General features: G+C 41.9%; 1 protein-coding gene across 1 annotated transcript in view; it reads right to left on the bottom strand.

The window, feature by feature from the left end:
- The window catches only part of CEP128 (centrosomal protein 128), a 421,445-nt gene that overhangs the window by 2,548 nt on the left and 391,748 nt on the right, over positions 1-27,149 (bottom strand). Inside the window, exons 20-22 of the mRNA XM_065403283.1 lie at positions 24,288-24,365; positions 17,172-17,285; positions 10,579-10,687 (exon numbers count right to left, since the gene is read on the bottom strand). Coding sequence (XP_065259355.1) covers positions 10,579-10,687; positions 17,172-17,285; positions 24,288-24,365 — 301 coding nt within the window. The remainder of the gene's footprint in view (positions 1-10,578; positions 10,688-17,171; positions 17,286-24,287; positions 24,366-27,149) is intronic.

Raw genomic sequence — 27,149 nt, 5'->3', positions numbered from 1 at the left:
GGAAGCTGTTCCATACCCCTAATCATTGTTGTTGCCCTTCTCTGTATCTTGTCCAATTCTAATATATCTATTTTGAGATGGGGTAATCAGAACTGCACGCAGTATTCAAGGTATGGATTTATATAGTAGCATTATGATATTTTCTGTCTCCCTTCTTAATGGTTCCTAACATTCTATTAGCTTTTTTGATTGTTGCAGCACATTGAGTGGATGTTTTTGGAGAACTATCCACAATGACTCCTAGATCTCTTTCATGAGTGGTAACTGCTAATTTAGGCCCCATCATTTTGTATGTATACTGGAGATTATGTTTTCCAATGTGTGCATTACTTTGCATTTATCAACATTGATTTTCATCTGCCATTTTGTTGCTCAGTAACCCAGTTTTATGAGATTCCTTTGTAACGCTTCACAATCTGCTTTGGATTTAACTATCTTGAGTAATTTTGTATTGCCTGCGAATTTTGCCATCCTGCTGTTTACCCCCTTTTCCACATCATTTATGAATATGTTGAACAGCACTAGTCCCAGTACAAATCCGTGAGGGACACCACTATTTACCTCTCTCCATTCTGAAAACTGACCATTTTCTAATGCTCATCACATTCAGGGCTTTGTCTCACTGGTCTCTTCCCATTAAAGCTAATTTCACTTTGTAGGAGTGAGGAATGGTCTAGTGGTTAGTAAATTTGGGTTCAACTGGGCTCTGCCACATATTTCCTGTGTGACCTTGGATGTCACTTAGTCCCACTGACTTCAATCGGGCCAGAACTTCACTCTTAATCTTCATGTCTGTTGCCCAAATGGGGATAATACTATTTCCTTTATTCCACTGTTTGTCTTGTCTATTTAGACAGTAAGCAATTTGGGACAGAGTCTATGTCACGGTGTTTGAATAGAGTTTAGCACAGTCTTTGTTGGGACCTTTTGGTGCAACCATAATATAAATAATAATAAAATAAAATAGTAATCTGCAATAAGAAAAAGTCAAATAAAATGATGATTTTTCCATCTTTCCCACTAACGTGGGAAACTTGTAAACCATTCTGTCTACTACACCATGAGCACTACAAACTGAGCAGAAAAAGAAAGAAAATGGGAAAGATAATAAATATATGGGCAACACTTTAGGGCTTTATTGTTCTGGTTTATTAACAGCAGGAAGTGATAGACTCAGATGGATTTCAGGGAGCAGTAAGTTTCAGACACTAAGAATCTTCTAAGGCAAAAACTTGAATACTAGAAGAAAACACACAGTGAGTGGTATCTAGGCATAGAAACATTGCCTAGTACGTCTCACTTGGTTTGTAAGAGAGTACACTTCCAGCACTCTTCTTGCAAACACAGTTTATCTCTCTGGAACTATATGCTTGCAAAGTTGATGACATTTTCTACAAACTCAGGCCATGTCTACATTGGGAACACTTTACAAGTATAGGTATAGGTATATGAGTATAGGTATAGGCATATGATACTAGCTAAGTGCTCCTAGACTAGACACAGTTTATACTTATACCAGGAACTCTTACCATTATAGCTTATTCCACCACACCTGAGCAAAGCAAGTTATACTAGCAAACAAGCACTTTTGTCAGCATAGCTGTATCTACACTAGGGGCTTCTGCGGCACAGCTCCCACAATTTTATGAGAGATAACTCCTCATCACACCTGTGACTGACACAGCTCTGTTGGCAGAAATCTGTGGCATAGACCTGCCCTCAGCATGCAATTTTCAAAACGTTCCTGTCTTTGGTTAATTTCAAACATTTAGCAGAGTATTACTGACAAACCAGATTTCAGAGTTCAGCCATTTTTGAGTTGTCTGGTTGAAAAAAATATAGTAAACTTTTCTTTTACAGTGGAAAAAGTCTATTCTTTTTTCATCATCCCACAGATAAAAAGGGCTTAACAGAACGTTTCAGGTGTGTTTTTCCAGAGAGCTGAGAAGGTCTTAAAAGCAGTGATTTGCAATGCATATTATTTTCACTACCAGCTGGTAGCCAGTACAAAGGAATTGGTATATAGACTTATACAGATGTAACAGTAGACAGTTCCTGTTTGCCTTTCCAGTAATACAAGAACTAGAAGGCTCCTGATAAAATCAGAGGCAATAAATTTAAAACAAATAAAATAAATCCTCTTTTAATCCAATGTATAATTAACCTATGGAATTTGTTGCCATAGGATATTGAGGCAAAAAGTTCAGCAAAGATTTAAAAAAGGATTAGACACCTATGACTAAGAACTGAATCTGCAGTTGCAGTAACTAAGATAAAAATTTTAACAGCTATCACCCTATGCTTGAGATGTTCTTTCAAAATGTGGTCTCTAGGCTCATCTTCCTGGCCCATTGTTCCAACCACTTCACACCCATCTTTTCACCCCACTCTCTCCCTGTCCCCCATCTCCAATTTTACACCATATAAGGCCCTTCACCATTTAGTCCTAACTTGTCTTTCAAATCTAATTTCTTACTGCAACGTCATCCCCTGACTTTGGTCTGCCCATGATGTCTGCCTTGATCACAGCTTGCCTACTTTCCCCACATGTGCCTTTGTGCTTTCTGCCATGCTGTCCCTTATTTCGATAAGAACTCTCCATCAAAATTGGCAAATCTCCCACTTTATTCTCTTTTACATCCCCCCTTAAAACCTATCTTTGCTATGATGCAAACAAATCACTACTGTCTGCCAATACTTAGGTATGGCCTGTGACTAGAGGCATAGAGAAAGCCAGCACTGGGGTGTGTGTGTGTGTGTGTGTGTGTGTATGTGTTATAGTGGGAAGGACAAAGGTTCAGGATTACTTATTTTGCCCAGTGGTTAGTCCATCCCTACTATATACCATGGTCAGGGCCGGATCCAGGGTTTTGGCCGCCCCAAGCAGCCAAAACAAAAACCAAAAAAACAACAACAAAAAGCCGCAATCGCGATCTGCGGCGGCAATTTGGCGGGAGGTCCTTCTCTCCCAGGCGGAGTGAGGGACCGTCCGCCGAATTGCCGCCGAATACCTGGACGTGCCGCCCCTCTCCGGAGCCGCCGCCCCAAGCACCTGCTTGAGAAGCTGGTGCCTGGAGCCGGCCCTGACCATGGTAATATAAGAGTGCTATGTATCAGCAAAACCAATGGGTAATGGAATGCTGTGATCCCAGTTTTATGAGATCAGGAAGACTAACCACTATTTTCCTCTCTGCAGGCTTAGGGTATGAAAGCCTGGGATAGAGACACCTGTCAACAATATAAAGCTGAGAAGCTATATGACTTCTGGGAAATATTCCAGGTCAAAACCTTGAAACGATAAACTGTACAAACAGAAGGACAGGAATCAATTTACAGAACTAATGCAAAGCATCTGCAATTGTTAGAAGCGTAGTAATATAAAACTGCAGAAAAACACAGTGGCCATGAAAAAAGCAATTTCCGAGGATTATTCTATAGATAACAGCCAGTAGCTGATTTTTTTTAGACTAACCTTTTTTCAGTTGCAGCTGAAAATAATATGGACTGCAAACCATGTATCTAATGAGTGCCTTCTTGTCTAAATTATGCTCTCAGTTAAACCTCTTCCTTTCTAAGAACATGGGTATAGTAAGCAAAACTAGCACTCTATAAAATAGCTGGTTATGGAAAAGATATTGTAATTGTAGAAATTATAACAAAAACATGAAGACCAGACATGAAGCAGATGACTAATTGCTATCCCTTTCATTGACTGCTGTAATTAGCATCTCCATACTAAATATATCTACAAATACACAGATTGCAGTTTATTTATTTGTTATCATTTATTTTATTTTCTTTCCCTCCAACAATTTTACATAGATCAAGGTTTAATTCCAGAGTCACCTTCATTTCTAAATTATATCAAAATTGTCTTCTCTTCTACCCTACAATGATCTCTCCAAGTCAGGGCTGAACCACACTGGCAGGGAAACATAGGGGAAGCTTGTAGTGCTACTGGCTATACTGTTTTTGTTCTGTAGAAGACCTCAGTTCCCACGTTGTTAATCTGAATACTTTCATCAGAATATAGGGAGAAAAATATAACATTATAAGGTCTAGCACACAGCTACTGCGAGTGACTGAACAAAAATATTATTGGCTCACATGGCTAAAGTCTAGTCTTCTGTTTCTGAACAAGCAAGGAGATAAATTAGCCACAGGTAATGAGTGACAAAGTAAGAGAGACTCATTGTCGATTTTATTAAATACCTTGGGGCTCAGAAAAAGAAGATCAGATATGATTGTCAAAGCCTTAAATTAGTGCTGATAAATATCACTGCTTGAAATTAAAAGTGCATGGAGCGTATGCCACTGAGGTCACTCAAATGACTGATTTACTACCTGCCTTTCAATGGTGATGGCTAAGCCCACGATTTTGTCATGGACAGATCATGGGCAATAAACAAAAATTAATAAAAACATCCCTGACAAAATGGGGATGGAGGAGGATCCAGCACCCTGTCCCCGCCGCAGTGGCTAGGAGCTGCAGTGACCCCATTGCCCAGTACCTGGGAGGAGTCCCCAACACCCTGCAGGGCTGGGAGTTGCAGGGAGGGGGGAGGGGAGATGGCTGCCAGCAGTGGAGTCTGGGTAGCTGCGGGGGGAGAGAAGGCTCTGCTCGCGTCGACTGAGCAGCTGCAGGGCGGCTGAGGAGCTGCGGGGGCCCGCCGACCCGTGGCCGCTGAGCAGCTTCGGGGTCCCTCTGCCGTTGGCAGCTGGAAGCTGCCGGGGGGCTCCGGCTACTCACAGTGGCTGAGCCACTGCAGGGGGGACCCCTGCCAGCAGCGGCAGCTGGGCAGCTCAGGGGTCACCAGCGGCAGCTGGTCAGTTGTGGGGGTCTCACTGCCCCCAGCTGTTGGGCAGCTGTGGGAGGGTCCCCTGCCATCCGCGGAGATCCCCAATGTCATGGAGATCACTGGAAGTCACAGATTCTTAGTCTTAGTGATGGCAAGAAGAGTTGGTTATGTGAATTGCTGCCATAATATTTCACAGTCCTCAAAAATTCTGGAAATAACGTAGGACCTTCAGTTTAGAGATTAGGCTCACCATATAAGTGACACATCAAGTTTGGAAAGAGATACTAATGGTTTTGGAGGAAACTCATTTTCTTGACGAAGGTAAAGACCACCACAATAGCAGCTACTATTAAGAGGGTAAGCAATCAGTACACTGAGAAATTAAAAAACCTAATCATGTGAATAAAAACTGTGTATTCCTTCAGAATCAACTAGCACAAAAGAGCACAAAACAAAGATTCTAAAGCCTTTCTCCCTACAGAGCCTTAAAAACCTGACTAAAAGACTCCTACAGAATAGGCAAGAGAAACTAAAACTTTGAAAAGATTTTGTATTCAATTCCTTTCCATTAAGAATAAAGAAACAAGAAAATCTGAGACACAAGATTTTTATTGGTAATTCTTTACCATATAGGCAACAAGAAAAGTCCTCCACGTCATCTCAGGTTTTTAAAAACAAGGACTGTGACAAAGTCAGGCCGGACGGCTGCAAGAGGGTCTGGGAAAACAGGTATGTTAGCCCTAGAATGCTAAAGACCCTTTTTCCGACAAGCTGGGAAGGGGTTACTTCAGGTCAGTTAGGGACACCTGAGTCCAATTAAGGGCTGCCTGAAACCTGTTAAAACATCTCTCCTAGTGGGTGGGGGACAAACTGCTGAAAGGCTGGTGGCAGCAGGGAGATAGGCTTCTCTAGTGTGGGAGACACCCAAACCCAGTGCCTGTTTAGGGGAAGGACTGACACCCTGGGCCAGCAACAGGACAACAGCTGCTCCAGTGAGGGGGCTAGGGAAAGAGTACTCCTTAGGCCTGCCCCGAGACCTACTGGGAAGGCTCTGAGAAACAAACGCCAAAAAGGGAAGAAAGACACACTCCAGAGTGGCGCTGATTTATCCCAGGCCAGAGGAGGGAGCGTTACGTCTGGCGAGGCAGAAGGGGTGCCTTGCCACACGTGGTGTCAGGAGTGGCATTGCATTGGCACTGAGAACCATCCCAGGGCAAGGTAAATCACCCCCCCGCCCCAAAATGGACAATGTAGTGAGGGCACTGGTGCAGGCCACAGCAGCACAACAAGAGGCTACCAGGGCCGAATTGACCACCCAACAGGAGTCGGTACGACTGCAACAGGAAACGAATCAGCTGCTGATCATAGAATGTCAGGGTTGGAAGGGACCCCAGGAGGTCATCTAGTCCAACCCCCTACTCAAAGCAGGACCAATCCCCAGACAGATTTTTGCCCCAGATCCCTAAATGGCCCCCTCAAGGATTGAACTCACAACCCTGGGTTTAGCAGGCCAATGCTCAAACCACTGAGCTATCCCTCCCCCCCCAGGCAGCCCAGGATCGAGACACCCTGAAAGGAGGTCGTGAGCCAGCTGAAGGCCTTGACCACTCTGACACATGGCCTTAATGAGACGCGACCCCTAAGGGCCAGGAGTTACCTGCAAAAGATGACGGTGGAAGATGATGTGGAGGCCTTTGAGAGAACGGCCCTACATGAGGCCTGGCCCCAAGACCAGTGGGCCAGCATCCTTGCCCCTTTCCTGTGTGGGGAAGCCCAGAAGGCCTACTATGACATAGCAGCAGAAGCAGCCACAGATTACCCCCAGTTGAAGGCAGAGATCCTGGCGAGATCTGGGGTGACGACAGCTATAAGGGCCCAGAGGTTCTATGAGTGGAGGTACCAGGACGGCAAAGTGCCGAGGTCACAATTGTTCGACCTGATCCATCTAACACGGAAGTGGCTGTGCCCAGAGATCCACAGCATGGAGAAGATGATAGAAATCATAGTGCTGGACAGGTTCATGAGAGGATTACCACCAGACCTATGAGGATGGGTTAGCCAAAATGACCATATGGGAAACGCCTCCCCAACCAATTATAAAAGTTAAGAAAAACTAAGTAAGCAGCAATCGTTCAGCCACATTTATATTCTTAGAAAGGAACTTTCCCCATATGATGTTGAATGCAGATATACCATAATGATTACAGTGGGATCAATGCTCTTATCAAGCAGCCGCTTTTTTTTTTTCCTCCAGAGAGTTTAGTTCTGCTGAAAGGTTTCTGATTAGCTCTAGAAAATGAATTCCACTGTTCAGCCAAAGAACAGGTACATCGTGGGGAGTGGCCATTCAAGCTTACCCCACGTTACTCTACTCCAGCATTTTGCTCTACCCTGGTGGAACCACTCCTCTAATGCTTGAAGAAGAATTCCATTTCAAGGACCCATTCAATTTTTGCTCTTTGCCTCATGTGGTTGTGATATTTTGATATGGCCCCTTTTCAGGTATGATTCAAGTATGTCCCCTGAATCAGGTAGATCACTCTACTTCCCATACAGAAATCCATGAATGTTATAAAAATGATAGTTGCTAATTGTGTTTCCAGTTCTTATTTGGATGAAAATCATATTTAATCAAGGATAGATGTAATAATACACAAACAAAGACTCCACATTTGTATTTATCCCCATCACTACAAAGTAGGGCTGTCAATTAATCACAGTTAACTCAAGTGATTAATGCAAAACAAATTAAGTAGATTAAAAATAGTTTTGATTAATCACAGTTTTAATCGCACTCTTAAACAATAATAGAATACAAATGTAAATTTATTATAAATATTTTTGGATTTTTGTCTACATTTTCAAATATACTGATTTCATTTACAACATTGAGATAGTTGATAGTTACTAGATTGCACTGCAAGACAGACTGTGTCAGGACTTCCACCTAAAAAAAAGAGTATCTCCTCTGATTCTGTGGTGAGATTCCTTGTGCTGTGTAGATATAAGAGCTCAGATGTGCTGAAGCAGCAGACCAAGGCAGAATAAATTGGTAGATTTTCTGTAGGGTTTCACAGAAGTATGTTATTGTGTTTCATCTGATTGATACTAAATTAAGAGGTGACTGTCAAAGATTCATAACCAAGGACTGTAACAGAAGAAGTATGATGAAACGACGATGATAATCCCATGCACTATGCAATTAATATCGTTTGTGAAGTGCTATAAAAATGAAGATTGCTATGGAAGCACTAATTATCACTTTACAGGATCAGAGATGGCCCATAGTTTTGCAAGGCCCTTTGTCAGGTAACATAAATGAATGCAATCTAGTTCCCTCTCTATATAGCTATCTTACCACCACCCCACACACAGAGGGATGGAATATAAAATTGTTTCCCATCCCCTCATCACTTTCTGCCTGCCTGTAATGCTCACTCAGGGTCTGGCAGCCTTCGGTCTGCCAATATTTTAACAAAGGGTTCCAACCAAAACACTGTTTTTATATTAGTCTGCAAGAAGCCCTGTCTAGGGTCAGAGAGGAAGAATAAAGGATTGGCAAATCTATTTGTTTACTTTCCAAAATTGTTTCTCAGAACCACAACTGCTGAAGTAGGTAAAAATTACTTGGCTAATAAACTCCTATAAATGCCACTCATAGAGAATATCTTTACTCTGTGTGAAGGACATGGGGATGCCTGTAATCGTATATGAATATTATATATTGTGGTTGATTGGTATTGTAAGTTTTTTGCTATAGGATTGCAAGAGGTTAATTCAGGCAGGGGTTATTTGCACACGTGCAGGAAAGAGAACAATAGCTTCAGATAGCTCCACTTGCTGGTATTTAAAAGATAATATCGGGGTCATTTAATTTTTACCTCATAGACTTTAAGGTCAGAAAGGACCATCGTGATCACCTAGTCTGACCTCCTGCACATTGCAGGCCACAGAACCTCACCCACCCACTTCTGTAATAGACCCCTAACCTCTGGCTGAGTTACTGAAGTCCTCCAATCATGGTTTAAAGACTTCAAGTTAGAGAATTCACCATTTACACTATTTTAAACCTGCAAATGACCTGTGCACCATGCTACAGAGAAAGATGAAACCCCCCCCTCCAGGGTCTCTGTCAATTTGACTCGGGGGAAAATTCCTTCACGACTCCAAATATGGTGATCAGTTGGCATGACGGCAAGACCCACCAGGCAGATACCTGGGAAGGAATTCTCTGTAGTAACTCAGAGCCCTCCCCATCTAGTGTCTCATCTCCGGCTGTTGGGGATTTTGCTACTGGCAGTCGCCGATGGGCCATATACCACGGTAGGCAGTCCCATCACACCATACCCTCCATCAACTTATCAAGTTCAGTCTTTAAGGCCAGTTAGGTTTTTTGCCCCCACTGCTCCCCTTGGAAGGCTATTCCAGAATTTCATTCCTTTGATGGTTGGAAACTATCACCTAATTTTGAGCCTAAACTTGTTGATGGTCTGTTTATAGCCATTTATTCTTGTGTTCATGGTGCTTAACTTAAATAACTCCTCTGGGGAGAAGACTGAACTTCAAGTCCCCAGAGGTTGGGGTATCTGGGATAAGCTTGCCTACCTAAGCCTATAGGCAAAACAGATGTATGTGTAGATCTCTTATTGTGTTTCAAAACCTTTTGTCATGACATGCTGTGTATCTACTGTTGTGATTAAACAATACTTGGTTTTGAAAAGGTTGTTCTGGGTAACTATTTACCATTGGTCATAGCTCAGAAGGGAAGAACCAAGGTAGCCAAATTCACTGGGTCTGCTGAGCAATCATAGTTGGTACAGAGTGCGGCACCCCTGTGAGACAGTTTAAGAGTGACAGAACCACAGGATTCCACATTGAGGAGGTGAGGCCTCAAGGCCTGTCAACTTGTATGGGGGCTCTCAGAGAGACCAAAGAGGGATGAAAGGTGCAGGTAGCACTGAACTCTGACACTGTTTCAGAAAAATACAGAGTACAATGCTTCAAATGTATAGTACAGCATTCAACCTGTATATGTTGAAATTATTTGGGGGTGTGTGTGACACAATTGTAGGGGTATCATTCTCCAGAATTAAAAAAAAAAAAAAAATCTGATGCCTGCTGCAAACTGGCCTGTTCCAGAGACCAAATAATCTCTTCAGAGGTATTTTTGTAAGTCAGTTGTGGCAGAGATGGTTTAGTAGTGTTCAGAAAAGAATCAACTTCATCAGAGTTGGAACTCATCATCCCTTCAGAGTCTCCCATTCATCACATCACTACCTCTTTGAGAGACTGCCGCAGCCTCTTGTGACCTGTTACGCATAAACTCATGGGCTGGAAGTTGCAACCAAACAGCAACTTTCCAAAAAGGAGGTAATGGACAGGGAATTCTGCTTCTGCTGTTACACTCCACTGGCACGAATGTCAGACAGAATAATTAATAGGAATTCGTAGGGGGTGCTTTGGTTGGGTATCTGCATGTGACCTGAAAATACAGTGTCTTTTAAATCTAAGGTTCCCACTGCCAGGATTCATATTACAATGCATGTAATTTTCTTTCTTCTGGACTTTGCTGACAAAATGCAGTATTTCCAAATGGAAAAAATCCCAGTGTGACATAGCACTAACTAGGTAAAGCAATAAATTCAGTGCCTGAAGCTGAAAGCCAGCAAGAATCCTATGATGATTTCAATGGGGTCTCTGTCATTCCACTAAAATAGTTTTAAAAGCAGAGAATACCCAATTGTGTTGTGGCGTTTTCCTATTAAATAACAATACTTACAGCCTGAATCTGAAAGCAGTGAGCTAGACATAAAGCTGGTTTTAGTCCGCCAGTTGGAGGAGAGAGTTGCCGCTTGTATGTCGGAAACATCAGCATCCATTTTCTCATCCTAAGAAAGGCAATGAACATGCTTTCTGTGAAAAATTTGCATTACTTAAGTTATATATCTCCTTATTTACTGAGATTAAAAACAGCCTCCAGTTTAGTTATACACAGAGATGGTATTTTTTAGCATGAAACTGATAAACTCTGATTCCAATCCCCAGAACATAAATCTTGTAGTTAGGTTTACATCTGATTTTGTCCCAAATTTCTTGCCCTTGTCAACATTCAGAACTCCTAGAAAGAAGCTACTTTCCCTGCTTTGCCCAGGGAGCTTGGCCGCTTCTTGCCACTATAACGAGCTGTATAAATGTGGCATGTTTCCTTTCCTGTATAATCACATCTAGACCCCAGAACGAAACAGAAGGACAGAGCATGCATGCATTGATGACACAGCTGAACACTGATCCACATCAACTTGTTCCAACAAGAAATCTAAGTAACTGCAAAACTCAAATCCATTTTCCCCTTCCATTAATTAAATCCAAAACTTTTAAATACAGGTTTGATATTTCACCTATGAAAACCTGAAATTGCTTTTCCATTTTTCCTCCCAATTTTAAAATAAAGTAAAATACCATATATGCTGTTCTTATTTATACAGTAAAGAGCATCTGGATATGTGCATACAACATATTACTTTGTTGAGAGGAGGCACTTGGTCTAGAGGCTAGAGTAGAACATTTAAACAATGCAATTTAACCAAAAATATCTGGAAATGTGTTTTAGCATTGAAGCAAGGGGTCTTTAGATATATTGCTCTCCAAAACAAGATTAACAGGTTGGCTTAGTTTCTAATTACTTTATTTCTTCAGATGAGAAGGGATGATAACACTCATATGTATTGGTTCATGGAATACTACACTTTGCTACTCAATTTCCTCATAAAAAGCATCAGGGGATTTTCTTAAAAGCATCCTGCAATTTATCATTCTTAGTAGTATTACACTTTGGAAACCGCCCCCCCCCCCCCAGCATTAATTTAGAGACTAAAAGGGAGCTTTTGTCCCATTAATGTACAGGGGATTTGCTCCTATTAATACTAATGGGAATTACACACATTAATCCCCTTGTGTGTCAATGAGGGACTTGGTACCTAGAATATACATCCTACAGTAATAACCTTTAAAAGAAAAAACAAATTTCAGGATTTTTTCCTGAATATGGAACTGTAAAGCTGTTCTTCCTTCATCTTCACTCCCTCCAAAAATCCGATCTTAAAACAGACCTATTAACAAGCAGTACTTGAGGTACTGCACCTGCAATCTCTGCATTGCAACAAGCCTCTCCATTTGCAGAGTTGGCAGCTTCTCTGTTACACCCTTTCCCCACACCCTTCATGGTTTTGCTTTTTGTTGTTGTCGTTGTTTGCATATTTAGGTTGTAAGCTGTTCCGGGCAGGGAACTTTTCTTAAAATGTTCAGTTCTATGTAGCATAGTGCCCATCACTGTGAATTTTCTCTCTCTCATTTCATTTTGTTATTCTACATATTGTTTTATTATCAGTTCTATTACTGTGTTCTACCCTTCCTCTTGCTCCCTTCCCCTACCCTCAGTTCTCTTTTCTCCACTATCTTTCAGCCCCCCGACTGACAGTTCAGTACTATGCTTATTTTTACTCAGCCCACTCCCCACCTCCCCCATTGCAGGAAATCTGTCATTTCTATCTGTCCAGATAGCACTTATAACTTGTCCTGATCTTCTAAGCAACCGGGTTTTTTACAGCCTGTCATGAGCCTAAATTCAATAGATGAAATTACAGAGTATGGGAGGGAGGTGAGAAGGAGAGGAGCCAACTGAAAAGAAAGGGATGGGGCAAAATTGATCTTGGGATAGCAATCTACAAAGAGTGATCATGCACCTTCTGGTTTGTGTTTGTTTTTATTTTTGTTGCTTAAAATAAAATAATCAGGTCCAAAAGTGAGACCAAATAGTGCCTTCTCTGAGATTAATGTCAGAAAGCAAGCTGAAAGAAGCACATTCGGCGAGGAAGGGCTTACAGGTCATACAGGAGGAGGGAGGCTGACTGAGGCAAGAAGCTGTATGTAAAAAGGTTGATATGAGGCTACTGCACACCACAGAAGCTCTTTATAAAAACTCCCTTTTAAAATACACTTCCTTATCACTTACCAAATACTTGGCTACTTTATACAGTGAGTGTACTGCACTGTATATAAAGTGTGAATTGAAACAGTTAGCAAGCAGGAACTTTGATCTCTTTAGATCGCGCTCTCTTCCATAAGGCTGAGTGATAGAATAGCTAATGATAAACTGTAACAGTAACATAACGAAGCAAAACAATAGTGTATTTGAGGCAGATAAGACAATTCAGTGCAGGGTAAGAAATGCAAGCAATAAAGAGGGATTTCTTGATCTAAGCCAGGCTGATCACTGAAATCAGATTAGCACCCTTCTGTTACCTACTTTTGAACATTCCGTTCTATTTGCAACAGCTGTGACAGCAAAGACAACTATATATTGTGCAAAAAACAAATTAGGCCTGACTAAAGGGAAGCCAGGAAATGTTTCCTGTTGTCTAAAGAAAGGGGAAATTATTATTTTGGAATAAGCCAAGTATTGGGTTCTTAATATAAACTCAGATCAAGCCAGCACAGTGAGCTCGGTCAGCTTAGTGCAATATTGCATTATATTCTCAGCTGATGCAGGCCTTGCTGCCAACCAGCATTTCAACAGGTTTCCAAATCTGGTAATTGCTGATGGCAACTGCTGTGGAGGGACATGAGAAGTGGGGGAAGTTGAAGGTTAACTCCAGCACTTGAACTGAAATGGATGTTGTCTTGCACACTTTCTGTTAGTCCTTCCCTATAGAAGTATAGCTTGGACATGTCAGAGAAGTCATGGGCTTCTTACTATAGCTACACTGTCAGCTGGAAGTCAATGCCCAGAACACCTCTCTTATTTCTCTGCCAGAGGAAATAGATCAATAATTCCACGCTTATGAGCTCAGAATCTGTAGACATTACATACGACCCCAAAACAAAACAAAGCCCCCCAAATACAACTAAATCGTTGAACATAGCTTGGAGTCTTCATAGAATCATAGAAGAATAGGGTTGGAAGAGACCTTAGGAGGTCATCGAGTCCAACCCCCTGCTCAAAGCAGGACCAACACCAACTAAATCATCCCAGCCAGGGCTTTGTCAAGCTGGGCCTTAAAAACCTCTAAGGATGGAGATTCCATCACCTCCCTAGGTAACCCATTCTAGTGCTTCACCACCCTCCTAATGAAATAGTTTTCCCCAATATCCAACCTAGACCTTCCCCACTGCAACTTGAGATCACTGCCCCTTGTTCTGTCATCTGCCACCACTGAAAACAGCCTAGCTCCATCCTCTTTGGAACCCCCCTTCAGGTAGTTGAAGGTTGCTATCAAATCCCCCCTCACTCTTCTCATTTGCAGACTAAATAAGCTCAGTTGCCTCAGCCTCTCCTCAGAAGTCATGTACCCCAGCCCCCTAATCATTTTCGTTGCCCTCCGCTGGACTCTCTCCAATTTGTCCACATCCTTTCTGTAGTGGGGGGCCCAAAACTGGATGCAATACTCCAGATGTGGCCTCACCAGTGCCAAATAGAGGGAAATAATCACTTTCCTCAATCTGCTGGCAACTCTCCTACTAATGCAGCCCAATATGCCATTAGCCTTTGTGGCAAAAAGGGCACACTGTTGACTCATATCCAGCTTCTTGTCCACTGTAATCCCCAGGTCCTTTTCTGCAGAACTGCTTCTTAGCCAGTCGGTCCCCAGCCTGTAGCAGTGCATGGGATTCTTGCATCCTAAGTGCAGGACTCTGCACTTGCCCTTGTTGAACCTCATCAGATTTCTTTTAGCCCAATCCTCCAATTTGTCTAGGTCACTCTGGACCCTATCCCTACCCTCCAGCATATCTACCTCTACCCCCAATTAAGTGTCATCCGCAAACTTGCTGAGGGTGCAATCCATCCCATCATCCAGATCATTAATGAAGATGTTGAACAAAACTGGCCCCAGGACCAACCCCTGGGACACTCCGCTTTATACCGGCTGCCAACTAGACATGGAGTTGTTGATCACTACCCGTTGAGCCCGACGATTTACCCAGCTTTCTATCCACCTTATAATCCATTAATCCAATCCATACTTTTTTAACTTGCTGGCAAGAATACTGTGGGAGACCATATCAAAAGCTTCGCTAAAGCCAAGATATATCATGTCCATTGCTTTCTCCCTATCCACAAAGCCAGTTATCTCATCATAGAACGAAATCAGGTTGGTCAGGCACGACTTGCCCTTGGTGAATCCATGTTGACTGTTCACCTTCCTCTCCTCCAACTGCTTCAAAATGGATTTCTTGAGGACCTGCTGCATCATTTTTCCGGGGACTAAGGTGAGGATTCAGACTAAGGTCTGTAGTTCCCCAGAATCTCCTTCTTCCCTTTTTTAAAGATTGGCACTATAGTTGCCTTTTTCCAATCATCCGGGACCTCCCCCAATCACCACATGTTTTCAAAGGTAATGGTCAATGGCTCTGCAATCATATCAGCCAACTCCCTCTGCACCCTCAGATGCATTGCACCCGGCCCCAGGGACTTATGCATGTCCAGCTTTACTAAATAGTCCTTAACCTGTTCTTTCACCACTGAGGGCGGCTCACTTCCTCCCCATACTGTGCTACCCAGTGCAGCAGTCTGGGAGCTGACCTTGTCTGTGAAGACTGAAGCAAAGAAAGCATTGAGCACTTAATCTTTTTCCACATCATCTGCCACTAGGTTGCCTCCCCCATTCAGTAAGGGTCACACACTTTCCCGGACCTTCTTTTTGTTGCTAACATACCCGTAGAAACCCTTCTTGTTACCTTTCACATCCCTTGCTAGCTGCAACTCCGATTGTGCTTTGGCCTTTGCGATTACACCCCTGCATGCTCGAGCAATGTTTTTATACTCCTCCCTAGTCATCTGTTCAAATTTCCACTTCTTGTAAGCTTCCTTTTTGTGTTTAAGCTCACTGAAGATTTCTCTGTTAACCCAAGCTGGTCACCTGCCATATTTACTATTCTTTCTACACATCAGGATGGTTTGTTCCTGCACCCTCAATAAGGCTTATTTGAAATACAGCCAGCTCTCCTGGAGTCCTTTCCCCCTCATATTAGCCTCCCACGGGATCCTACCCATCAGTCCCCTGAGGGAGTCCAAGTCTGCTTTTCTGAAGTCCAGGGTCTGTATTCTGCTGCTCTCCTTTCTTCCTTTTGTCAGGATCCTGAACTCAACCATCTCACGGTCACTGCTGCCCAGGTTGCCACCCACTTCTACTTCCCCTACCAATTCTTCCCTGTTTGTGAGCAGCAGGTCAAGAGAAGCATGGGAAACTTGACTAGAGTTTGAACACTGGCCTGCAAAATAGTTGAAAGAAAGCGAGTTTCACTTTGTCTCTGTTGTTTTGTGAGAATATTGGTAAGGACCTTTTGTTTTATTTTGGTCTTTGCCATCATCTGTTGCCTGTTTCTGTGTGTGATAAGTTGTATCTCTCTGACGGCCCGCTGGGTTAAAGGCAGGGTGCCCCTCTCTGGTCTTGGATATCCTTCTTTGGAGGGCAGCAGGACTGTAGTCTGGGTTATGTACTTGGGATACATAACTCTTAGGGAGTCTGCCCTCTTCTGGTCAGGGCTAAAATAGTCCAAAAGAAAAAGACAAAGATGTCCATGGCTCACAAATGGGCCGGGTCCCTGCAGCCTCCTGCAGGGTAAAGGCCAATAGTCCTTGGGAGGAAGATCTGGGCTCCTTATCCCTTGCATGTCCAAACAACCCCGGCTGAATCCCAGAGCTTCACAAAGAAAAGTAAGGAAAAGCTGGTCCCTCTTTTTCATCAAAGGGCTCAGTGTGGCTGGTGCTCTCAAGCATTTTTTTCAGTAGACAGCCTGTTGCCTGGGACCAGGGAGCTCTGTGCTCTAGTGCAGTTTTTACCAGATGCTACCCAGCGTGAACCCCCTTTTAAGGACCCATCCTTAAAAGATTCATGAGCTCTTTAACTCCTTCTTGACTGTGCAGGAAGCTGCCCTGCCACCCTGTGCCACAAGAAATTCTCAATTTCCAGTTAAAGGAAGTGGCTATTAGCAGTGTAACCAATGAGAAGTGACATGATGAATGAGCACTTTGCTATAAGTAGATGAGGTTGGTAGCTGAGAGAGGGGATCAGGGTACTTTTCACTTGGGGAATTGGGGAAAATTAGGTCTCTAAATTTACCTTTTAAGTTAGAGGACCAGAAGGAAAGCAAATAGAAAAAGTGCAACGGGGTGTTTCTAGGGAATAAATGCTGACAGAGCTGGGGCCCATTTGGCTGCACACTTGGCAGGCAAGGCCTGATAAGCGAAGCAGAAACATTGCTCATATAGGATTTTAGTCAATGCCTGCAACTTGAGCTAATCTCCATAAAATGCGCATCTGCTAGTGACTGAATGCAAGAGGGAACAACACAAGAGAAAGGAGACAGACATACTTTGAAGTTTTTGATTCTGCGCTTTGAATCCTCCAGCTGCTGCTGTAGAGAGCCCACAATTTCCTTGTATTTAGTGTATCTCTCTTCAATTATCTCCCTCTGATGATGAGATTCCTGGAAACACATAAAAAGGTCTGACTGTTTTTGTAAGGTGAGAGAGTAGCTAAAGAAAGAAACCTAGTCTGCTCATGTAAATAAGAGTATCGCTAATAGACATTCAAAACAGTAAGGGCTGATTAAATACTGGCGTTCAGGGCTAGAAATATAGGACCCCTACTGCCTTGCTGGAGATGAAGGTGTAAGAGGCTCTCTACAGAACCCTGACGTTAAGATGAAAACAATCAAATTTAAAAATAAAAGGCTTTTTCCCCCTTGCTAATTAATATTGATTAATCAATGATTCTTTACAACTTCCCCCCAGAACTAAATCGTATCATGGAATTCAGTATATTTCTTTCATGGGGGAAAAACAAAATTAGTTAGGGGTATTTAGATACAGCTGCCTTTGTGTAGCTCATAAAGAATTTTTTTTATAAATTACGGTACTGATCGCATATGACTCCAGTTAAGATCCATCATATTTTTGCAGCTAGGGAGGAGCTCTGTTGGAAAGGTTGTGGGGTAAAGGGAACATGTGGTGGTTGTGTCCAGGAATTAGACAGTTTGGAGAGGAAATTATTAAAGAGATTCACTTCATGACAAAATGGCAGCTTCCTAGAGATCCCCATATCTGCTTACTTAATGCTCCAGTAAAGATCTACATTTTAAATGGAACAACAAATTAATTTCTTTTTTATTGTTAGACTTTGTATTGCACATTATTGGAAAAATGTGACTTCTCATTCTAGGGAATTGTGGTATAGTAAAATTTGGAGTGTCCTTATAATGGAAAAACTTTCACAGCAGGTATGTACACAAGAGAAGCTCCAAGAAGAGGATAGGTATTTAGAAATGTGGTCACCCTTTTTAGAGTATTCAGAGGAGGAGGGCTCCCCAGCCAGCAAGTCATAATCTTTAGTCAAATTCCTTGAATTCCTGATCCTGAATAAGTAAAGTACAATGTTGTATGTTAATGTTTTATTGTAACTTTACCTTAATACAAAAATAAATAAGAAAGATGTTCTGAGGGTACTATCTTACAATGTTTTGGAAATGAAAAAAAAATGCAACACAGACACGTGATAAATTAGCCAATGCGCCACCTAAAAGAGTCAGTGTAGTGGGGTGCAACAGAGGCTGTGAACCATAATTACACAGAGAAGTGCCTCCTTTTGCCCAACCCCACTCTACCACTGATATATGGGGGACAACTAACATTAGTCTTGGAAAGAGAAAAACAGTGTTGAAGCGCTTAACTTGTTCATCCTACAGCAAAGTGAAATTTGCTGGAAGTGTGCTGTAATATTCTAGGACTCTGCTGTACTTAGCAGGATCTAGAAGAGATATTCTTCCCCATAGTATGGAAGCATCATTTTCAAATGTATCATTTCAAACTGAAATACTAACAGAACCTCAAATCAAACCCTACCTTCACAGCAAAGGGATACAAATCTAGCTCTCTATAATACTGCAGTCAGGTAGTTATTGTGGCTTAATGTAGGAAAACACTCAATAAAAGCACAATTTTCAAGCATTTAAATGACAACCACCACCTACATGGGCATACCAATTAGGAAACATGACAGAACTCACATTTAATAAATATAATTTTGTCTTCCTATATAAAATAATCAAAAACCTCCAGCATAAGGGACCAAATACTGCCAAATTCAAATTTGAAATTTGTACTTCAAATTGTACCAAGTGGCAAGTTTTCAAACAGTGTTATACAGATATACAGTATTAGAGATAGACCGGAACTAAAAGTCTGGATATGAACTGAACCCTGAGTTGCATATCTAAATTATGTATCTGCAATCCATAGCAGATTGACATGGAAGGAAGAATACCATACACAGACCAACCACCACCATTTACTACAATACTTTGGTGTTCTTTGGAGGTCTCCATTCAAATACAAATCAGGACTGACACTGCTTAGCTTGTAGGATCTGATAAAGTTGTAGTACAGCAGAAATATCCCTTTGAGAGCACTTCTCTGTCTTGGAAAATGCACTCTTAGTAAATATGTGAAGCTTTTCTTAAAAATCTGGTATTTGTAACCATTCTTTCTTGAGGTGTTGGCTCAGGGAAATAAGGGTGGATATTTATGGTCAGAAAAATGGCTACACAAAGATGCCATGATCTTACTCAACCGAAGTTCTCCTTGAATTAAAGTCCATCTATTATGATTAGGGCTCCTGCCTGTCATGGAGGTTGCAGAAGTCACGGATTCTGTGACTTTCCGCGATCTCTGTGACTTCTGCAGAGGCCAGTGTTGCTGACCCCAGGGCCAGCTGCTTAGGTGGCCCCGGGGACAGCCCAATGGCTACTGCTGGAGTGGCTCTGCAGACAGCCGCTCAGGTGGCCCCGCAGCCAGTTGCACCAGCCACTGCTCCAGCGGCCCCAGGGCCGCCACTGTTTGGGCAGTCCCGAGTAGCGGCCAGTGCGGCTGACCTTGGGGATTGCCTGAGCAGCGGTCCTGGGCGGCTGGTGCAGCCGCTGCTTGGCGGCCCCCGGCAGTGGTCCCGGGGCAGCTGGAGCAGTGGTAGGTGGGCGGCCCCGGGGGCAGCTACAGCAGCCACTGCTTGGTGGCCCCCAGCAGCTGGTGCAGCTGGCCCCGGGGCCACCCCCCCCCGGGGTTCCCCCCCGAGCAGTGCCACCCCCTCCCCCCCGCTAAGATTTAAGTCATGGGTATAAGTCATGGACAGGTCACAGGACGTGAATTTTTGTTTATTGGCTGTGACCTGTCCATTTACTTTTACTAAAAATACCGATTACTAAATCGTAGCCTTAATTATGATATCATTAAAACTATTTATTATTTGCATGACTATACTGCCTCACCAAAGCTGGTGGCCTTATTGTGCTAGGTGCTCTATAAATCCATAGTAAGAGACAGCCTCAGTCCCAAATATCTTAAAATCTAAACAGACAAGGCAGACAAAGGGAAGGAGAAATTAAGTAGTGCTGTCCTCATTGTACCAATGGGGAACTGAAGCACATAGAGATTAAACGACTTGCCCAAATTACACAAGATGTCTGTGACAGAGCATGGAGTGAAATAAGATCTTTTGAATCCTTATTCAGTGATTTCACCACAAGATCATCTTTTCTCCACATATTTGACTGAAAAAAAGCAAAGTTTTTTCCCACCTTTACTCACAGGTGGATTTGCAGAGTCAACACAGCTACTGGAGAGTAAGCTAGGGTCTAATCAGGCACACATTTCACCAAAAGATTTATTAACTAAGTTCCAGTCTCAGAATCTTCAGTACTGATGTTAATGATTATATGAGTCAGAAGGAACTCAACTTCACATTCAGACCCCAGTTTAATTTGCAAAGCTGGCAGTTACAAAAAAAATTATCCGATTTGTAAACTCGGTAAATTTGTTATGAAGTCACTGAGAAACAACATACATAGAACCCCACAAAGTCATTTTTATAATGACACTTTTCAGCGCACATCTATACTTTAAAAAAAAACACCTAATTTTCCCCGGACCACATGAGTTCCACCAAGTTTACTGGGTAGAAGCTCTTCAGAAAAGACCTTAAAAATGGAGGTCCTGTCTGTTCTATGTGGATATTACCCAACTTATTTCACTTGTCTGAAAAGTCTGCCCTCGTGACTCTTCCTAAAATTTTCCTCTCCACCTTTTGTGCGGAAGGGTTTGCGCCCCCAGCCCAACACTGAGTAAATGTAAGTGCTGATGTGAATAAATAGCAAAAACAACAATCGGAATGAATGCTTTCCCTTTGGGAATCTCACAGTGCTTTACAAATACTAATTGCCCAACCACTCCAACTCCTCTGTGAGATAGGTATCGTCAGCTCAACTTAACAGACAAGGGAAGTGAGGCACAGAGAGGTGCAGTTTCTTGCCCAAAATCACATTGCAGGATTAGCGCTCAGGAGTCTGATGCTGATCTCACTCATGCTAAGGTATATCAGAAATAGAGCTAGAGCAAAATTTTCTGAGCAAATAGTTTATTCACCAAAAAATACAGTTTGGGTAGAACCGAAACTATTTGCAAATTTGATTTGAATTTGCCAAATATTTTTGGGATGTAAGTTGCCATTCACAAAACTACCAGAGGAGGTGGTGGTTGTGGTGTTACTGGTGCACTTCTTCACAATTTTTAGCCTAGTGGTTAGTACAATCACGTGGGATGTGGCCCCACGTTCAATTTCCCCCTCCATTTTAACTAGAGTAGCCCCAAGTTGCAAGAGACAGCCCTAACCATTAGGCTATGGGATATTCTGGTGTGGTTCTCTCCCTCCCTCCCACTGAAGGTGTTCCATTTTTTATAAACCAATTATTAAATACTATGAATTGCTACTATGAATGACAATGAATAGTCATTGGGCCAATGAAAAGATGTGAGAATTACTCTATAGCTTGGTGGTTAGGACACTCCCCTAAAATATAGAAGACCCTAGTTCAAGTCCCTACTCCAATGGCTAGTTAATTATTCATCAAAAGTGGAAGAACTTCAACAGGAGAGACTGAGAAAGACCAGAATATCCCATAGTTCAGTGGTTAGGGTGCTCTCCTGCAATGCATGAAACCCAAGTTCAAATCCCTTTTCCACATCAGGAGGGGGAACTGCCAATGAAGCAAAAAATCAGTTATTCACCCAGCTCTAATCAGAGCTCCACTGAAGACAACGGACATAAACCGATGTAAAACCAAGATGAAGTCTGAATCAGCCCCAAGGTCTCCTAACTCACAGTCTTGTGCTCTAAAGACCAGAATACAGTGTCTCCCATACACATAATTTGTGCAGTGCTCGTGGATCTCTCAGTATGAAAGATTCTATATAGAAAATAAATGAAAATTAATATGCATTTTCACTGATGGATGTTTTAAACAATTCTGATTTAAAAGTTTGAGCGAGCTATTGGGTTCCCAACTCTCCTTTAGAAAATAACAACAGGCTTTCAGAATAGAATTTCCTAATTTTGTGTGGCTCTCATGAATGTAAAAGAATTACAGCACAGCAATTTAGCCATTAAGCCCCAAAAGATCTAATTGTAGGTTTACCAGCCTTGACAGGCTCTCTCCTAACACTGTCAATATGTCCCCATGAGTCAAGACAACCATATATCTTTATTTGACAGCTATGCTGTGAAAAAAAAACACTTTTGTAGGTATTAGGTGAGAAACCAAGTATAGAAACTATACAGGCAGATTTACTGCAAACCTCAGCTATTTCCACTCATTTCTCTGGATCTGTTAGGAAGATATTTTAAAAACTGGGATGAATGGATTTAATTGCAGTGTTTAAAGTGAATTATCACTGATGATGGTTAAATAAGAGCTAACTGTATTATTGTTGTTGTTATTATTTGTTGAAATCCCAAAGTCGTTACACAAACAAAATTCTTATTGAAATCATCAAGTAATTGAGTAAAATCTGAAGGAGGACTTTATGATTTGACCCATTATTATTCCTACAGTGCCATAAAGATGTGTAGTGCTTCACATGCAAAAGATGATGGCAAGGGCTGTGCATGCCAAAGAATTTATAACCCAAGTTGTATGGCAGGTTAGCATGTATGCATTACAACCCAACTCAGCCTTTCTGTATCGCTACAACTAATCAATTATCAATTGCTCTTCAACCTTCAAATATAATTTCTAAACTCTCTTCTCTCTCCCTTTTGTGCTACAATTTAACTCTGTAAAGTACTTTAGGAAATGTTTTGTCTGAGATAAAAAGTGAAGTGAAGTACATAAAGTAAAGTGAAATTCTGCTTACCTCTCTCACAAGAGTAGTCTTGTTAAAATCAGTGGGACTACTTGTCTGAGTACAGCAAACAGGATTTGGCAATTAAATTGCTTTGTTCTGTATTACTAATGCATCTCCCTTCATTATGCACAACAATCTCTCTGTTAATACACCACTAAGCAGGAAAAAACAATAGCACAAAGCTGCAAACAGTCTAAGGATGAGACTCAGACCACTACATTCATTCTACTGGGACCTGATTCTGCAAAGCTCATTAGCTTCTATGGAACTTATGCACATGCTTAAGACCTTTGCTGAATTGGGGCTTTGTGACCTAAGTCATTCTTGAACCTTGGTACTGTCAAACAGAATGTGGAAGATCTGCAGCACATATTGTAGACTTCCAAAGAAAGCACTTTACATGTAAGAGTTGCACTCCTAAACATTGGAGTATACATTAATAGAAAGTAATGATAGCATTTGATGTTCAAGGTGATCTGACAATGTTTATCAATTTGGCATACTGAACTTTGTGCTTGATTTTCCCCCTCAATATATGAGGATGTATCTACCTAACATAATGAATGAACTTGACACTCAAACAGCTTTCATGTTCATTATGTAGTTTTCACAGACTTATCAATAAATGACCTGGGCTGTGAAACCACAGGCACTCAGCAGTCCTCATTGTGGATAGCGCTGCCAGGGGAACTGCAGGATGTAATGTCTATATAAAAATCAAACAATAACCTACCTCTTTCTAATTATTGATGCAGAAGTTATAATCACTAATAAAAAAGGCACCACATCAACATATTTTGAACAAGTCAGTAAAGTCTATAGCAACAGTACTTTAAATAGTTTGCTCAATTATCTTGGCTTGCCTAAACTGAAAGTTTTATAATGTAGTCATATGACTTTTAAAAACTAACTTTATATTTGTGGATAATCTAAGCACTATACCCAGATGTACAGACACTCTTTTCCCAACCTATGTATTATATAATTTTTTTAGCATTAGCTTTAATAAAATTTTTAAATCTGTTCTTATTCCAGTATTTCCTTACCAGTATAAAGTTAAACTAATTCCACGATTTTCAACTAATTCCCCAAGAGTAGGAAATAAACCCCACTATTACTATATGAGTTAAAATTGGAATACTGTAGTTTAGATTTCATTGTATGTCCTTTAGGTAATAGATTTTTCTTTGCACATCAGGAAGTTGTCAATTATTCTCAACAATTCAGAAATACTGAGAGACAAGTGAAAACGTTCTCACTCCAAAATCTTTGAAATCTTCCAAAAGGCTCAGTTTCTCAGGAACGGACTCTAGATGGTCCAAGGCCACTCGGGTACTCTGAAGAATAGAACACAAGAAAAAAGAAGCATTATACAGGTTCGATAAATGCTTTCAACCCTATTCTGAAGTCTGAAACACTAAAATTCCCTGCTCATGTTGTAACCTCCAGGATTTATATAAATATCTGTGTATGTGTCATTAAACTACTCAGTGTAAAAATAATTGCTACTTACAGCTAAAAATGATAACAATAATGCAATTGTTAACAAATTGCACTCTTATCATGAGCATCTATAAAGAATTTTAATCAATTTCTTGATTGCAATGATTCTTATTCACAATGGATGTAATTTCTAATTTTCATCTTATTATTAATTCTTATTATCATCATCATCATAGCATTTAGGAGCCATGGACCCAGACCCCATTGTGTTAGATTCTGTACAAACAGAACAAGAAGACAGACCCTGCCCCAAAGACCTTAAAAGCTAATTTTAAGACAAGAGACAACAGATGTATACTGACAAATGGGGGAGTACAAGGAAACAATGAGACAATATTGGTCAGCATGACAGGTTGTGCTCTCAGGACGCCAACAGCCGAACCATTGAACAGTTTTTTGTGGGCATCCTGGCAAAGGAGAGTTTTAAGGGGGGGGTTGAAGGAGGATAATGAAGTATCTCTATGGATGTTTACAGGAAGCTCCTGTCAAGCATGAGGAAGCACGTCAAGCATGGAGAAAGCATGAAGGAGCTGGTTTAAACATTTAACAAGCAGACAATGGAGACTGGCATCATAAACCAAACGAGGTGTGAGTCAATCTTTTGAAACTGAATGAGAGATGATAGGCAAGGTAGGGATGGGTTGGGATGGGTCCTGAAAGCGGAAACAACTAGCTTGTTTGACGTGACAGAGAGGAGGGAGCCAGAAGAGTGAAGCAAAGAGAATGGTGATGTTAAAGCAACATGCTAGGAAAATGATCCCTGCAGAAGCATTCTGACTGGGTATGAGTGGGGCAAGAAAAGGACATTGCAGTAACTGAGATGTGAGATGATAAGAACCTGGATGAGAGTTTTAGTTTTGTGTAGTGCTTAAAGTGCTCCAGGTTGCAGCCCCAGGAAATGAAATTTCCTAGAAATGAACTGGGTAGCTGAAGGGTGCACATTTTTAGTACAACCTGGAGAAAACCCCTTATGACTGGCTGCCTTCACCACTTGCCCACCTCCAGGAGTACAGCAGTGAATCAGAGCTGGTGCAGAAAGCAGGCAGAGCTCTCTGCCCCTCCCCTCAAAAGCCCACACCATTCTGATGGAGGAGGGGAAGAGCAGAAAGAGTACAGCAGCTCAGAGCAGCTGCGCTCCCTCCTCCCCAGCCTCTCTTGTGAACGGATGGCTCCTCTGCTCCTCCCCTCTCTCTCTCTGCAACATGAGGCTTGGGAAGGGCAAAGGGGGATGAAGAACTCTTGGAGCTGCCCCCCCAGCCTGGAAGGGGCAGAAGGGGTTCCTGCTGCAGGCCCCCCACTAGGCCTAGAAGATGGGTGTGAAAAAATCCAGGGGCTGCAGGAGGAGCAGAGATGAGGCTGGAGGGGGCAGAACAGATGGGAGGGCTGAAGGGACAGGATTGATTTGGGCATTTGGGGCAGAATTAAGCACTGGAAAGGGAGATGGGCAGATGTGGGGATCATGACACCCGCCCTTTTTTCAGAGCTCTTTAAGCACTTGATGTGTGGCTGGATAGAATAGGCCATATCTTAGTGATATTATGGAGAAAGAATCTACAATTTCCTTGTATTGTAATTATAATAGTGAAGTGGATTTAACAAAAATATTAATTTGTAAATCTGCAACAGAAGTATGTGCGTATGTACACCCCACCCCCCACAAAGAGGAATGAACCACAGTCATTTTTTGAAAATAGAAACATTTATACATAAGAATTATGCAAAGAATATGTATACTCAAAATTTTATATTTTTTGCAGTAGAAATATATCTACTAAAGATTGTAGAAAGTTTTGGGCAATGAATCAATAGCAGGATACATAGGCAGCATTTCATCTCTACGCCAATGGTTCAAATCCAACCTATAGCAAGTTGAGCACAATTGAAAACAAGTGGGTGGTAAGATCCAGGGAAGGCGTGTGGCTAGGTTAGATGGTGCATGCACTAATACTGAGCATCTCCTCAGCTTTCCTACTGACCAGGTTCCTCTGGAGTTCTTCAAAGACTGTCCCTCCACTACTTGCTGAAGGGCACATAGAAGCAACATTGCTTTTTTTTTTTTTTTTTTGAGTGAATACTTCCTTTGGCATAAGAGGCCTCACTGGCACATGGAGATATAAATTACACTACTCTGCATCAGGTTCTTTTAATCTAGTTCCTAATCTACAAAGAACCATAAACCTTATTGTTGCTGCTGTAAGCTTAAGTATAAACCAAAACTAAGCAAAAACTCACAAGCCACACAAAATTAATCAATTACAAAGTCAAATGATAGCATGGCTCCGAAGTCTGTGCAAACTGGGCTAAAGGCCTTCAACTAAGGAAGCTTTGCTGCTCATCCTGGGGAGTTCAGCTCACCAGACAGCAAGACCATCCTAGCTAGGTCCCATACCAAGCTTTTAGAGTGACAATGACACCTTTAATTTTACCAGGATACAAAGAGGGAAACAAGTGGATAGCTCTAAGCAGGGCTATTACATGTTTAGTGCAGTCTGCCCCAGAAGGCTGCAATCTGAATCAGATGAAAGGTCACCCAAAAATGTTATAGAAGCAAAATAACAAATGAATGAAAAATTGTTGTATGGTCAGCATTAGGGAGGAAAATGTACACCTCCTTGGTC

This window comes from Emys orbicularis, chromosome 4, assembly GCF_028017835.1.
Source record: "Emys orbicularis isolate rEmyOrb1 chromosome 4, rEmyOrb1.hap1, whole genome shotgun sequence".
Taxonomy (NCBI): Eukaryota; Metazoa; Chordata; order Testudines; family Emydidae; genus Emys; species Emys orbicularis.
Note: the sequence above shows the minus strand (reverse complement) of the source record. Positions and strands in the feature narration are given on the sequence as shown.